Raw genomic sequence first — 12,986 nt, forward strand, 5'->3', positions numbered from 1 at the left:
TCCCGGTTCTTGGTCTCCCGTATTAACCTTCATACTGGGCGGCCTCCGCATACCCGTCTGCATACACCGTTTCCCCGTACCTAGTTGCACCACTAGGCCGGCTCCTGGTTCTTGGTCCCCCGTATTAATCTTCATACGGGGCGGCCTCCGCACGCCCGTCTGCATACTCAGTCTCCCCGTACTTAGTTGCTCCACTAGGCCGGCTCTCGGTTCTTGGTCCCCCGCATTGATCTCCATATGGGGCGGCTCAAGGATGGCAGCACTCGGGTCAGTACCGGGGTCTACGTCCGTTACCCTGTCCAGGGCAGACTCTGCGGTCAGTCCGTTGTCTTGCAGGTTCCCAGCCCCGGCCAAGCTGGTTTTAGGCCTTGCGCTAGGAACCTCTTCCATTCTGGGTGATTCAGGCCTTGTTTGTGCATGTATAAATGGTGGAATAATAAGTGCTATAATAATAATAAAAATAATAATAATGATAATAATAACTAATACAAGAGTTTGGGCAATTTTACTAGACGAGGTGTCTGGTGGACTTGAAGTTATGTGTTGTGGAACTGTGGTGTCACAATTCAGGGTTTGCAGACTGCAGGGACACAATTCTAAAAAATATCTAAATAAAAAAATATATGTATAATTTATTATTCTAATTTTGAATTATGGGAAACAGAATGTCCAGAGGTTTAAATAACAAAGCATTCCAATTTGGAACTGCTAATATGCAGGGCCGCCGAGAGGGGGGGGGAGTGGGTACTAATTACCCGGGCATGTCAGGGGCATTTTTTTCTTTTTTTTTTCTTTTTTTCTTTTTTTCGGCGGGGGGGGAGGGGGGCTCAGTCGTTGGCGGGGGGAGCAGGGTAGTAAAAAAACCAAAACCATACTCACGTGATTGCGGCGCCGACGTCCCTCCTCTATGCTGCTCTGTGCTCTATTGCTCCAGGCTGACTGAATGCCGGGTGTGACATCATCATGTCACGCCCAGCATTCAGTCAGTCTGGAGCAATGGAACACAGAGCAGCAGAGAAGACAAGAAGGAAGAGAGAAGTAAAGGTAAGTGAAGGGAGGAAAACGGGGGGGTTAAAAAACGGGGGGGGACACAAAGGGGTTAAAGAAAGGAGGGACAATAGCAGTATGACACGGGTTAAAAAAAGAGGGACAATAGCAGCATGACACAAAGGGGTTAAAGAAAGGAGGGACAATAGCAGTATGACACAGAGGGGTTAAAAAAAGAGGGACAAAAGCAGCATGCCACAGGGGGTTAAAGAAAAGAGGGACAAGCAGCATGGCACAGGGGGTTAAAGAAAAGGACAAGCAGCATGGCACAGGGGGTTAAAGAAAGGGGCAAAGGCAGCATGGAGGGCGCAGTGTGATCATAAGGGGGCATAGCGTGGTGATGATAACGGGGCACAGTAATGTGTGTGTGATGACACAGAGCTTTTGGCAATGTAGTGTGTGTGAGGTAGATGGTGGCTAATTAATGGCTGCTATTTTGTTTGCGGGGTAGTGGGAATACTATTTTAATGTTGGGGCTGGAGGAAGGCCTAATTATTAATAATGGATGTTATTGATTTAACGGTGGGGCTGGCTGTAATTTTCTAAATGTAGCCATTTTTTTTCCAAATAGGTCCTCCAACATCCCATGATCCAGACAAGCCGCAACTAAAGAAATCTGCAGCCACATGTGGTAAAAGTGAGAAGAAGAGGTAGGACAGAGCAACATAGTGTGTGAAATGTTGTGATTCTAGTAGGGACAATGTCAATGTTTGGTGAGCCCAGTGGGCGCAGGCCAAGACTGAACCCTTTGTGTGCACACTGCATTCTTCCTATACTACGCAAGGGTGCTAGATGTCCTGAAAGTCAGGAATGCTTGGATAAATGTCACGCTCCGCGGAATTCAGGACCTATTGATTTTATTGTGCTAGCCACGCCCCAACGGCGCATTGCCACGCCCAAAATTGTGCGAACATACACATGAAAAATTTTGTGCCGCGGCGACAAATTTTTTTGCTTACTCAACTATAAGGGGGGGCCCCATGAATTTGTTGTACCGGGGCCCTGAATTCCTCTTGGCAGCCCTGCTAATATATGCTTGTGAAACTGCTTTGCCTCAATATTTGTTCTAAGCGATTTGTGCATGACTGCGTGAATATGACTAATCATTACGATAAACATTTTCCAACTGCTGGTTCTTTTGATAATGTAATTTTGGATAATGTGTATGCGGAAATTGATATATTTAAAAATCAGAAAACAAAGTTACTTATATTTTTTCAGATGGTGAAGGGCTGAAACACAGGCAATTAAATGTGAAATAGTTAATACCAGCAATCTCAGCCTGTAATTTTGTATTTCTTGAGTTAGAATGTCTGGAAAATTATTCTAGTACAGAGCGAGCCTGATGAATTAATTACAGATAATCAAATGGCACTGGCCAGTCCGAGGATTTTGCAGATATAAATAGTTGATCAGGGAGTGGCTGGAATACCAGCAGTGCAATTAGATGGCGCAGCAGCTGCAAATGAGCTGGCTGGTGGTGGGGGAGGAGTACAATATGCCCCTAGCATATCTGAACGAGTTAAAAGACGAGAGGACAGTCATCCAGTTCAATTGCATGATCCTCTAACAGGGCAAACATATAGGAAAACAGATCAGATTGTTAAGATGGAAAATGGCATCACTTATGAATGATAACTTGTTGTGCATGAATGATGCTGCTAATCCATACTTGCCAACATAGGCTACTTGTTTCCTTGGAGGTCTGGGGAGCAGTGGGTGTGTGGGGACGGGGCTCGGAGATTTGTGTCATTAGCCCCGTCACTAAATTGTCATCACTATTTTTGACCAATAAAAACAGGGGGACCACAATGACCTGTGCATTCCACATCACTAAGCCCCACCCCTCCATTTGATTTACAGAACTGGCTTGAGAATTGCCTGCCCTCATGGAGTCTCTCGGACATTCCGGGAGAGTAGGCAACTATGTGGTAATCAGACTAATATTACTAATATCATTGCACAGCTGAGGCTCTCTTTCTTCCCCTGTGAGTTGATTGGTAGAAACTTTTCATGATCAAGCAAAAGAATAATGAATCTGCTCAGGATTATTGTGCAATACAGAAAAAAAGGAAAGCATACATTATTAACTGTTCAATTAAAAACTTTAGAGCAACAGGCAATGAGTAGGAATTATACCTTGTTTGGTATTAAGCAACATCTAAAATGGGCTGCTCTTTGTTTTCCATGTGGACAAGAGGGACATTATGCTTATAATTGTCATTCTTTTGGGAGATGGTGAGCCAGATGAAGACAGGGTATTAATATGTCGATGGGGTATCTCTCTGCCTATATTTCCAGTGGGTGAGTAAGGGGTGTGATCAGCCAAAATCTTTTTCAAATCCTCACCCCTCCACCAAAACTCTCAATCATAGTGCTATTTCTTTTGTGTCCTCAGAGTACAACCAGCAAGAAGGAAAATGACTTTTGGAAAATCACATGTGCAGATTTCTGGGCAGCAGCTTCAATATTCTTTTTCATAATGATATTATGATCATATCTGTAATTTACTGAGTTTAGACACTTCAGAAACTGCAGAAGTTAAGCCATTAATTTTATTGTCTGATTGTCCTGAGGCTTTTATGCCGCAATGTGGTTCTGTATTGATCCAATAGGATGATAATTTACATTTATGTTCTGCTTCTTTACAGTCATTGCAGATACCAGTTTAATGTTAACATTCCTGTATCAAACTGGCCACAAGGTATCCAGAACTAAATTGCAACCTTGCCAGACTCAAGTTATGTATTTGAGTAATTGCTTAACCCAAGGACTGAGACATCTTTCCTCAGAAAGAGTGCATGTTATTCTGGATATTCACTTGCCACTAAATAGATCACAAGTGCGTACCTTTTCAGGGATGTACAGCTGGTGTTTTAAGACAACTACATAGTGTCAATCAAAGGCCTATTGGTTACTATAGTGCCCAATTAGATACAGTTACCCATTCCTTGTCAACTTGTTTAAGTGTACTTGCAGCTGGAGCATTATTGGTGGATAAGGCAGAAGATCTAGTGCTTAGCCATGAATCAACCTTTTACGTACCACATGCTGTTTTGACCTTGATGAATTTAGCACAAACACAATGCAGTGGTAACAGATGATGGTATTAGTGATGTGAAGATTCCAGGGCCCCCATATTCGGCCCAGATAGCTGAGTTAGTATCACTCATAAGAAGGTGTAAGTTGGCACAAGGTAAAAGAGTAGACATCTATACAGACAGTAGGTATGTATTTAGTGCAATGTGGTGACGCAGAGAATTTCTAACTGCTGCAACTACACCAATAGCACACGTTTAACATGTAAAAAAAGTTGTTAGATGCCATTCAGTTACAATTGTAAGTAGCAGTGATTAAATGTCACATTCTCACAAGTAATACTGATCCAATTGCACTGGATAATAAAAGGTCAGATGAAGTTGAAAATATGTAGTAAGAAGACCATTAATTACAGACATTTCAACACAGGACAATAACTTAATGCTGTTTCAGTTAATTGCTGATCAGAAATTATTCAGAATGTATATGTTTTGTTATCCCCAAGTGGCCCCCTGGAAGTCAAAGGGTTCTGTACAAGATAACAATGGTATGTGGAGAGATGGTAAAGTTAGACCAGTGACCCTAGCAGAAGCAGCCCATGGTCTGTGTCATTTAGGCAAGGATGGTATATGTAGACTTGCTAAGGACTACTGGTGGGCACCTGTTCTCTCTTCTCATGCAAGTAAAAAGGTTGTTTCATGATTTATTTGCCTTAGGAAGGTAAATCCATACCAATATAACATCACATATCCCCCTCTGCAGAGGGCCCATTTCAGGTTATGTAAATTAACTTCATTCAAATGCCAAAATGGTAAAATTTGCAGAATGTGCTTGTATTTGTGGAAATGTTTTATAGCTGGGTAGAAGCTGCATGTTGCACTGCATTACTTACAGTAAAGGAGCTAGTACAATAATTTGTGTATACATATGGTATACCACATGTGATTGAAAGTGACAGAGGTACACATTACACTGGGTGAGATTTTCAGACAATGTGTAAGTTATTAGAAATTGAGAATAAATTACATACCTCATATAGACCACAAGCAAGTGATAAGGTTGAAAGATTTAATGACATAATCAAGAACAAAGTGAGTAAAGTAATGAGGGACACAAGAATGCCTTTAATCAGGTAATGCACAGTATCAAAGCCACTCCAAGGTCCTCATTTACTCTTTTACCATATGAGATTTTGTTTGGAAGAGAATCATACGGCATGATAAATCCACAAGAGACTTTAAAATGTATAGATATAACAGTGAAGTACCTGATACAAACGAGTAAACTGTTAGAGAAACAACATGAGACATTAAAATTAATTGCACCACAGATGACAACTGATAACTGTCATTAGATAAATCAAGGAGAAAATGTTGTGGTTAGTAACTTTTTACATTCTGGTTGTTTGACAGATCGATGGGAAGGAACTTACCAAGTATTGTAACAACAACCACAGCATCGAAAGTAGCTGTAAGAGACACTTGAATCCATGCGTCACACTGCAAGAAGGTAGCCGATCCAGCACAGACCCATGTAGAAAATAATAGAGTTGATGAACCTGATATAACCGGTTTGTTTAAGGAATCCGAAAATGGCGTGCTACGGAATAAAGAATCTGACCCAGTAGGGTGAGGAAAAGAAGAAATACATTAAAACTCTATTAGTTATTATAAATGGTTTGACTTTTTTGTTAATATTTATCTTCAATATTGTTTTTAATGAACATTTTGCTAAAAATTCCTCAAAGGTAAGACCTAGTAATGGTATTGATAATTTTTCAACAGGTAATAATAAGGCAACAGGTCTTCTTCCATCCTCTACTTTACTCATAGAAGTAGAAGGGTTTCCAGTTGATCAAAAAACATATAAAGAAAGATTGCGGTGAAAAACTGCCAAATGAAATTTGCATTTGTCAATATTGTGGTCACGCACCTGAAGAAAGATATGTCAGATGGTGTAAGGAGGATCCAAAACATTTTCTGAATGAATCCTTTATTTCTATCATAGTAAGATAGGACAGAGAGTTGATTAAACTACTTGTTGGATATGTCCACACCATCATCATCATCATCATCATTTATTTATATAGTGCCACTGATTCCGCAGCGCTGTACAGAGAACTCATTCACATCAGTCCCTGCCACATTGGAGCTTACAGTCTAAATTCCGTAATATAGACACACACTCACACACATAGACATGTACATACAGACAGAGAGGTAGAGACTAGGGTCAATTTTTGATAGCAGCCAATTAACCTACCAGTATGTTTTTGGAGTGTGGGAGGAAACCGGAGCACCCGGAGGAAACCCACGCAAACACAGGGAGAACATACAAACTTCACACAGATAAGGCCATGGTCGGGAATCGAACTCATGACCCCAGCGCTGTGAGGCACACCAATTTGATATGACAATTTATGATTGTTACCTGTACCTTTAAATATAACTGAGTTAAGTCGTTTATCAGAATGGTGGCCAACATCTGGTGAATACAATGAAACACAGCCACCTCATTTGAAATTGTTACCCCATGTTTTAAATGAAAATGTTATATATATAAATGTTAGATACACAAGCAATTAGTAATTGGGAGTTAAAATGGTTTGAATGAGTAGTAACATTTTTCAATAGACATGATGAATTTAGTGAATATATAAATAACATAATGAGAAGTCCAGCATTTGGTAATCCAAAATTTACTAATGTTGTGAAAAAGTTATTGTTATAACTTTACAGGATTAAGATTATAAAGAAGGACAGGAAATGCATAAGCATGAATCACTGACAGATATTATATCTACCGATATATTCAAAGTTCCTATGCCTTACATTTGACCATATGATATATATTACATATGTGAAAAGTGAGCAAAAAAATGGTTACTATTAAATGCAGAAGAAGCATGTTATCTTTTAAAATTTTCCCCAGCAGTTGATTCATTTATACATATGGTTTAAAGAAGGTGATACAAGATAAACACACTAATCAATCAAATATATAGTTAGGAAAATGATACTATCAAAGGGTGGAACTGTTAAATATAATTGTATTTGAATGAAGTCAATTAAATATGCATTTAATAATAGATTGTAGAATCAATATAATTATCTTCATTTTGAAAATCTCTAATGTATGTGTTTTACTAAGAGGACACTAGAGGGCACTAAATGTTCACAGCGATGTATATAATGACTTGATAAGTAAAGTGCCATGTGGTATAAAGATGACTGGTTTTGCCTAGTTCTCAAACTAAGAGAAAAAAGAATTCCAACTACAGAATAATTTCCCAGAATTCTGAACAGTAAACCATATCCACAGGACCAGCCCAGATGAGACTCTGAATAATGGTTATTATTTTAAATTACTTCTTTCTCTGTACACTGATGAAGCTATGTGTTCTTAGGAAACTTTTTATGAGCGTCCATACTGAAGCCAAATCACATCCCAAAGCAGTTCTCTTACATCCGTACACAACTTAAACGCTGCCACCATCTGTTGTATGAAGTCAATAGGGCCCTGAACATTTGCCACACAAATGTACATGTCACACAATAGCATTCAAAGGATTGCCAAGCTATATCCGATCTTCCTAAAATGCTTATTAATTCTTTAGATTAGCAAGGACATACTTAATACATTTTTGAGATTTAATATAAAAAGGTATAGTGCTTTAGAAGTAACAAAACATGTGACAAATGGCATACAGAATAAATGATAGAAGATAGAAGACTCACTTATGATCATATAGTCTGTTGCCTGTGGACTGGCAAGAAATTGGACATCCGTTCAATTTGATTGATTCCCCATAAGTCTGACCCCAAGGATAGTTTGTTATGGCATTTTATATCCAAATTTTCCTTCCTCAGTCCCTTCTATTGGGATGTAAATGAGATAAGGCTATTCCCTTGCTAACAAAGCTTACTCCTTCCATGTCCCCAACATACTCCAATCAGGAAATCCTATCTATGTTTTGCAGCCATATTGTCTGACTAGCTTTAAGCCCTACTCCACACACCACCTGTTCACCCCTCTATGCTAATTGACAAGTATGACACCTTATAATATCCATATCCTCAAGTCTTCACACAAAAAAAACCTTATTTAAATAGATACCCTAGATTTAAAGCAGTTGAGGAAATTATGTTTTAGATTAAAACCCACCAACTTGGCAACAATCATCTTATAGTACTAGGGAGTTTCAAGGGGGATGGATCTCCCGATTACCCTCCTGTAGATACCACACTCGCTACAATAAGATAAAGTAATCTATTGATATGAAAAGAACAAACTAACGGATAATGAAGTATGGTGTATTATTAGGGTGTAACAGCTAGGAATTGCCCATTTCTGCTTCCCAATGAATCAGCAATTGATAACTGATTTCAGGAAGTGTCACTTATACTGGCCAACCAGATAAAATGCTTCAAGTGATAATTGATACTAAATATTCAAAACACACACAACACACATTTATAGTGCGGAGTGTGATAGTCACGTAAAGCAACACAATTCCCTTGTAAATGTAAATTGCCTCCTTCTGCTACTGAAAGGCATCTAGGCAAGGAACAAGGCATAAGCAAGTGTTTAAATAATTTTATAAATTATATCTTAAAGTTAAAATACCTAAATAATGTATTTAAGCAACTGTAGTGCCACTGGTTGTACAGTATTAGTACCTGTTCTCATGCACTACAGGGCACAGACCACTAGGGGCATCCATAATTATTAGATTACACGTCCAACACTTAATATAGTTGTTTGACACTATATGCAAGTCCTGTTTATAATGCATTGCTTGATATGTGTGTTTCCAGTACTGATTATATTTTGTTCTTAGACAGTAATCCTCAGGTTTCAAGAATTACAATCAGTAAAGACAGTGTCAGTCACTATATGATTCACAGCTATGAATTCACCTACAGATGAGCAAAATCTTCACGATTGTTTAAGGGAAAATTTGTCTCATTTTGCATTTGGCTTCAGAATTCTGAATTTGGCTTTTATTGTTCTCTGCAAAATTTACCTTTATCATGTCTATCCTGCTGTCACTTCTCCCATACTGTACCCCAACCCCACCACAGAGTAGAATAAAATGACACCATCGTCACCCAGTTCTAATTATGGACCATATATTTTGCAAAATGTGGTATTTATAAATGCGAGTGGGATTGTATTTCCCTGAATACAGAAGCAACAGCAGGGAAAAAAGATTTTATTGCCAGAACTTTGCACCTCTGTAAAGCACCTGTTCCATCACGTAACTCGACTTGCTTGAAGTATTGCTACAATCTCGCTAGTCACTATATTCACTTCTGTAGAATCATTGATAATTGCAGGTGCTGGAAACTGAAATTGCTCCCACTTTTAACAAAAACAATAAAAAAAACTATCTGCAATTGCTTCTTCTGTGACATGAAGCTATGGGATGGATTTGTGCGGTTCCCATTTGCTGTGACTTTCAGTGTCACTTCCTGTATTGTTATCAGCCACAATGCAGCTCAGATGTGTCACTAGTAACTGCAGCCCTTGGAGATGACACAGGTTCTGCAGCTCCTTATTTCCCTGTGGTGTCTGCATTGTGAGTCCCACAGATCATTCGTGTGTGTAGAGTTGTCTATTTGTGGCAATAATCTATACCGTATATTTTCTACTTCTATACAGCAAGCTAAGTGTTTGTCCATTTGTTATTATATCCATATATTTTAAAGATATATTTCAAAAAATACAAATATACAATACAAAAAAATCCCCAACACTATCACAAATAAGAATACAGTACATGGAACAGTATATTCATATAATTACCATCATTTTACAAAACTATCAATAAATCATATGATACACACACATGTACATTAAACCTTATATATGTGAAAGATATAATGATGATATACAAAGTGTCCTCTTTCCCAGCAGTCTGCCTGGCTGCAGATGTTGTTCAGAACCCTAAATTGCAGTCGGTTCATCCTATGAAGGACGTGTCTCTGACCTGTGAGCACCATGACACCAGCCAATACACCAAATACTGGTACCGACAGGAGAAGGGGAAAGAGCTTGTTCTTATTGGATACACAAGCTATGAGGAAAAAGCAACAATGGAGAAGGGGTTTGACGACGGAAGAATAAACATCCACCCTGAAAGCGTCACGAGAAGCATCCTGAACATCTCTAAAGTCTCCATCCAGGACAGTGCAGTGTATTATTGTGCCAGCGGCAAACACAGTGATACAAAGATACAGAGTGTGTGTGCAGAACCAGACACTGAGACCCCTCCTGATATGTGACAGTTAGAGGTCACAGATATGAGAGAGGCGTCAGTTAGAGCACACAGCTGTGTGAGACATCTTCATACCTGGTGTGGGAGCTCATCACACTTTGTGGTTTAGTTATTGTTAATTCAGCCAGGAATTAAAGGGGGCAATAAATGAACAAACATCCCTCAGTCAGACATACTTTGGGCATGTTTAAAAAGAACAAGCAGACAAATATTTTTCTAATAATAAAAAGAAAAGCGGAGACTTAATACAAGTTTATAATGTTTATATTTGCCCACCAGCCACGTCAATGTGTCTTTAACAGCTAGATAGTGAACTCTAACAGTGGGAATAGTCATAGTGGTTTCTGAATATTTGGAGTGACCACTTTGATTTGTACCCATATTGGGGACTTATGAATCGACGATGATTACTCCCAGGTACATGTACTGCAGACCACAGGCTCACCAGGTGTCCTACCCAAAATACTGCACCACCAGGTAACACAAACTGTTTAATAACTTGTAATTCTAGATTCTGTTTGTGACAATTCTGAGAGGATCATGTATGTCGAAAGAGTACTGACCCACACTGGTAGACATAGAGATAGAAATACAGAGGTCCAAGATAAAGTAGTTTAACCTCTACTGTAACCTAGCATCATGGAGTTTATTAGAGGATGAATAGTTTCCGATAATGGAGTCCAATTTCAATGCCTATTGTGATAGCCTTGATATTTCTGGTAGCTGACTGAAGGTGAGCTTAGCCTAGGACTGACAGCAAAGATGTAGGGAACTCTGTGTCAGAGCATCCTTTCATTTGGGGTCACTGTGGTATGTCGCCTTTGTCTAGCAGTGTCCCTCATTCGGACGTAAGAGGAAAATGGAGTATATAAATTAGAGATGCTCAGGCTCGGTTTTCTGAAAACCAAGCCCACCCGAACTTAAGGGATCCGAGTAGGCTCGCAAAACGTCATCGTTGCATTGTCAGATCTCCCGAGTTTTGGATTCCATAAGTACCTCCATCCCCAGGAGTTCCAGTGCCATTGCTCACACAGAAACAGGGGTAGCAGTGTTCTTGTCACTCTCCACTCTCCAGTGACACTGCTCAGTGCCATTGCTCACACAGAATCAGGGGTAGCAGTGTTCTTGTCAATCTCCAGTCTCCAGTGACATTGCTCAGTGCCATTGCTCACACAGAATCAGGGGTAGCAGTGTTCTTGTCACTCTCCAGTCTCCAGTGACATTGCTCAGTGCCATTGCTCACACAGAATCAGGGGTAGCAGTGTTCTTGTCACTTGACAAAAATTGACAGTAAATGACTGGAAATTAATGTTATTGAGGTTAATAATACTGTAGGAACAAAAAAAAGAGACAAATTATGTGATTTTAGCAAAACAATAGGGATTTTTTAAAAAAAATAGGGATCCAAAACCAAAATACACGAGGGCGGTTTTTCCAAAACCAAAACACAAAGTTAATCCAGATCCAAAACCAAAACACAGAGGTCAGTGAACATCTCTAATATAAATATAAATAAATATATGAACTCCATTTAGTGGGTTAGGGTGAGGATTCACGATGCTCTGACACAGATGCACGCAAAACCTTGCGGCCAAACAGTCGATGTTCCATGGAAGATTAGTGAGAGCTGCAGATACATTTACAGTATGGTGGCTCAGTGGTTAGCAGGTCTGCCTCACAGCACTGGGGTCATGAGTTCAATTCCAAACAGCGCCTTATCTGTGTGGAGTTTGTATGTTCTCACTGTGTTTGTGTGGGTTTCATCCGGGTGCTCCGGTTTCCTCCCAGGTGCCAAAAACATATGGTAGATTAGTTTTGCTGACAAAAGTATCCCTAGTATCTGTGTGTGTTAGGGTAATTAGACTGTAAGCTCCAATGGGGTAGGGACTGATGTGAAATTCAAAACTATTCTCTGTACATAGCTGCAGAATTGGTGGCGCTATATAAATAAATGGTGATGATGATGATTAGTCAAGTTTGGATGAATAGTGCTCTGAAGTTACCTGAAACTGTCGAATCAACCCAATGTGTGAGAAGTATAGTGATGTCAGCACCCTAAGCACAATACTAGTCCAATAGTGAAGATGGTAATACACAAGGGTCTGTCAGCTCTTGTGTGACATCATTTACACACTCTCAAGTTTCATTACAACTATTAAGCTTGTGCAGGATGTTTTCAACAGTAGAGTGGACTTTGTTAAGTGATAAGACTGGTGAGGTGAGGTGACCTGTATTACTGTATATAAAATATCTTCCATTTAATCTAGTTATCAAATTTACATGTGCAATGGCCTAATTCCACCTTGTAACCCACAGAGCCCTGAGAGGTACATAAACTGAGCCAGTCTGGGGGATTACTAAGCGAAAGGTCGGTGCACAGCCATTGAGTCCCCTAATTACATACATCTCTGGAGATGGTTTACAATCATGAGCGGAACAGTGCATCAATGGGCTCCATTGTAACCTTGGAAAAGGGTCCAGCAATGCCGATCTAACTTCCTGGAACAGAGCCGGAACCTTTACTGAGAATGTGCGGGGCATAAAGGTAAATGGTGGCTTGCGGACTACACCTTCCACTATATAACTCTCAGTCTGTGGCTTCCTGCTGCCTCCATTCTAC

The 12,986-nt window shown here is 39.7% G+C and overlaps 1 protein-coding gene and 1 gene segment (V, D, J or C); both read left to right on the top strand.

The window, feature by feature from the left end:
- The first annotated feature begins 1,622 nt into the window (after window positions 1–1,622).
- Window positions 1,623–12,986, top strand: part of LOC142160594 (uncharacterized) — a 326,893-nt gene continuing 315,529 nt past the window's right edge. The window contains exon 1 of the mRNA XM_075215463.1: window positions 1,623–1,697. The gene's annotated coding sequence lies outside the window, so the exon portion shown is untranslated. The remainder of the gene's footprint in view (window positions 1,698–12,986) is intronic.
- On the top strand, window positions 9,975–10,373 carry LOC142160668 (T cell receptor beta variable 29-1-like). The segment is given in 1 exon segment: window positions 9,975–10,373. A coding segment is annotated over 1 exon segment (399 nt).

The sequence above is a fragment of the Mixophyes fleayi genome, chromosome 6 (assembly GCF_038048845.1).
Source record: "Mixophyes fleayi isolate aMixFle1 chromosome 6, aMixFle1.hap1, whole genome shotgun sequence".
Lineage (NCBI taxonomy): Eukaryota > Metazoa > Chordata > Amphibia > Anura > Limnodynastidae > Mixophyes > Mixophyes fleayi.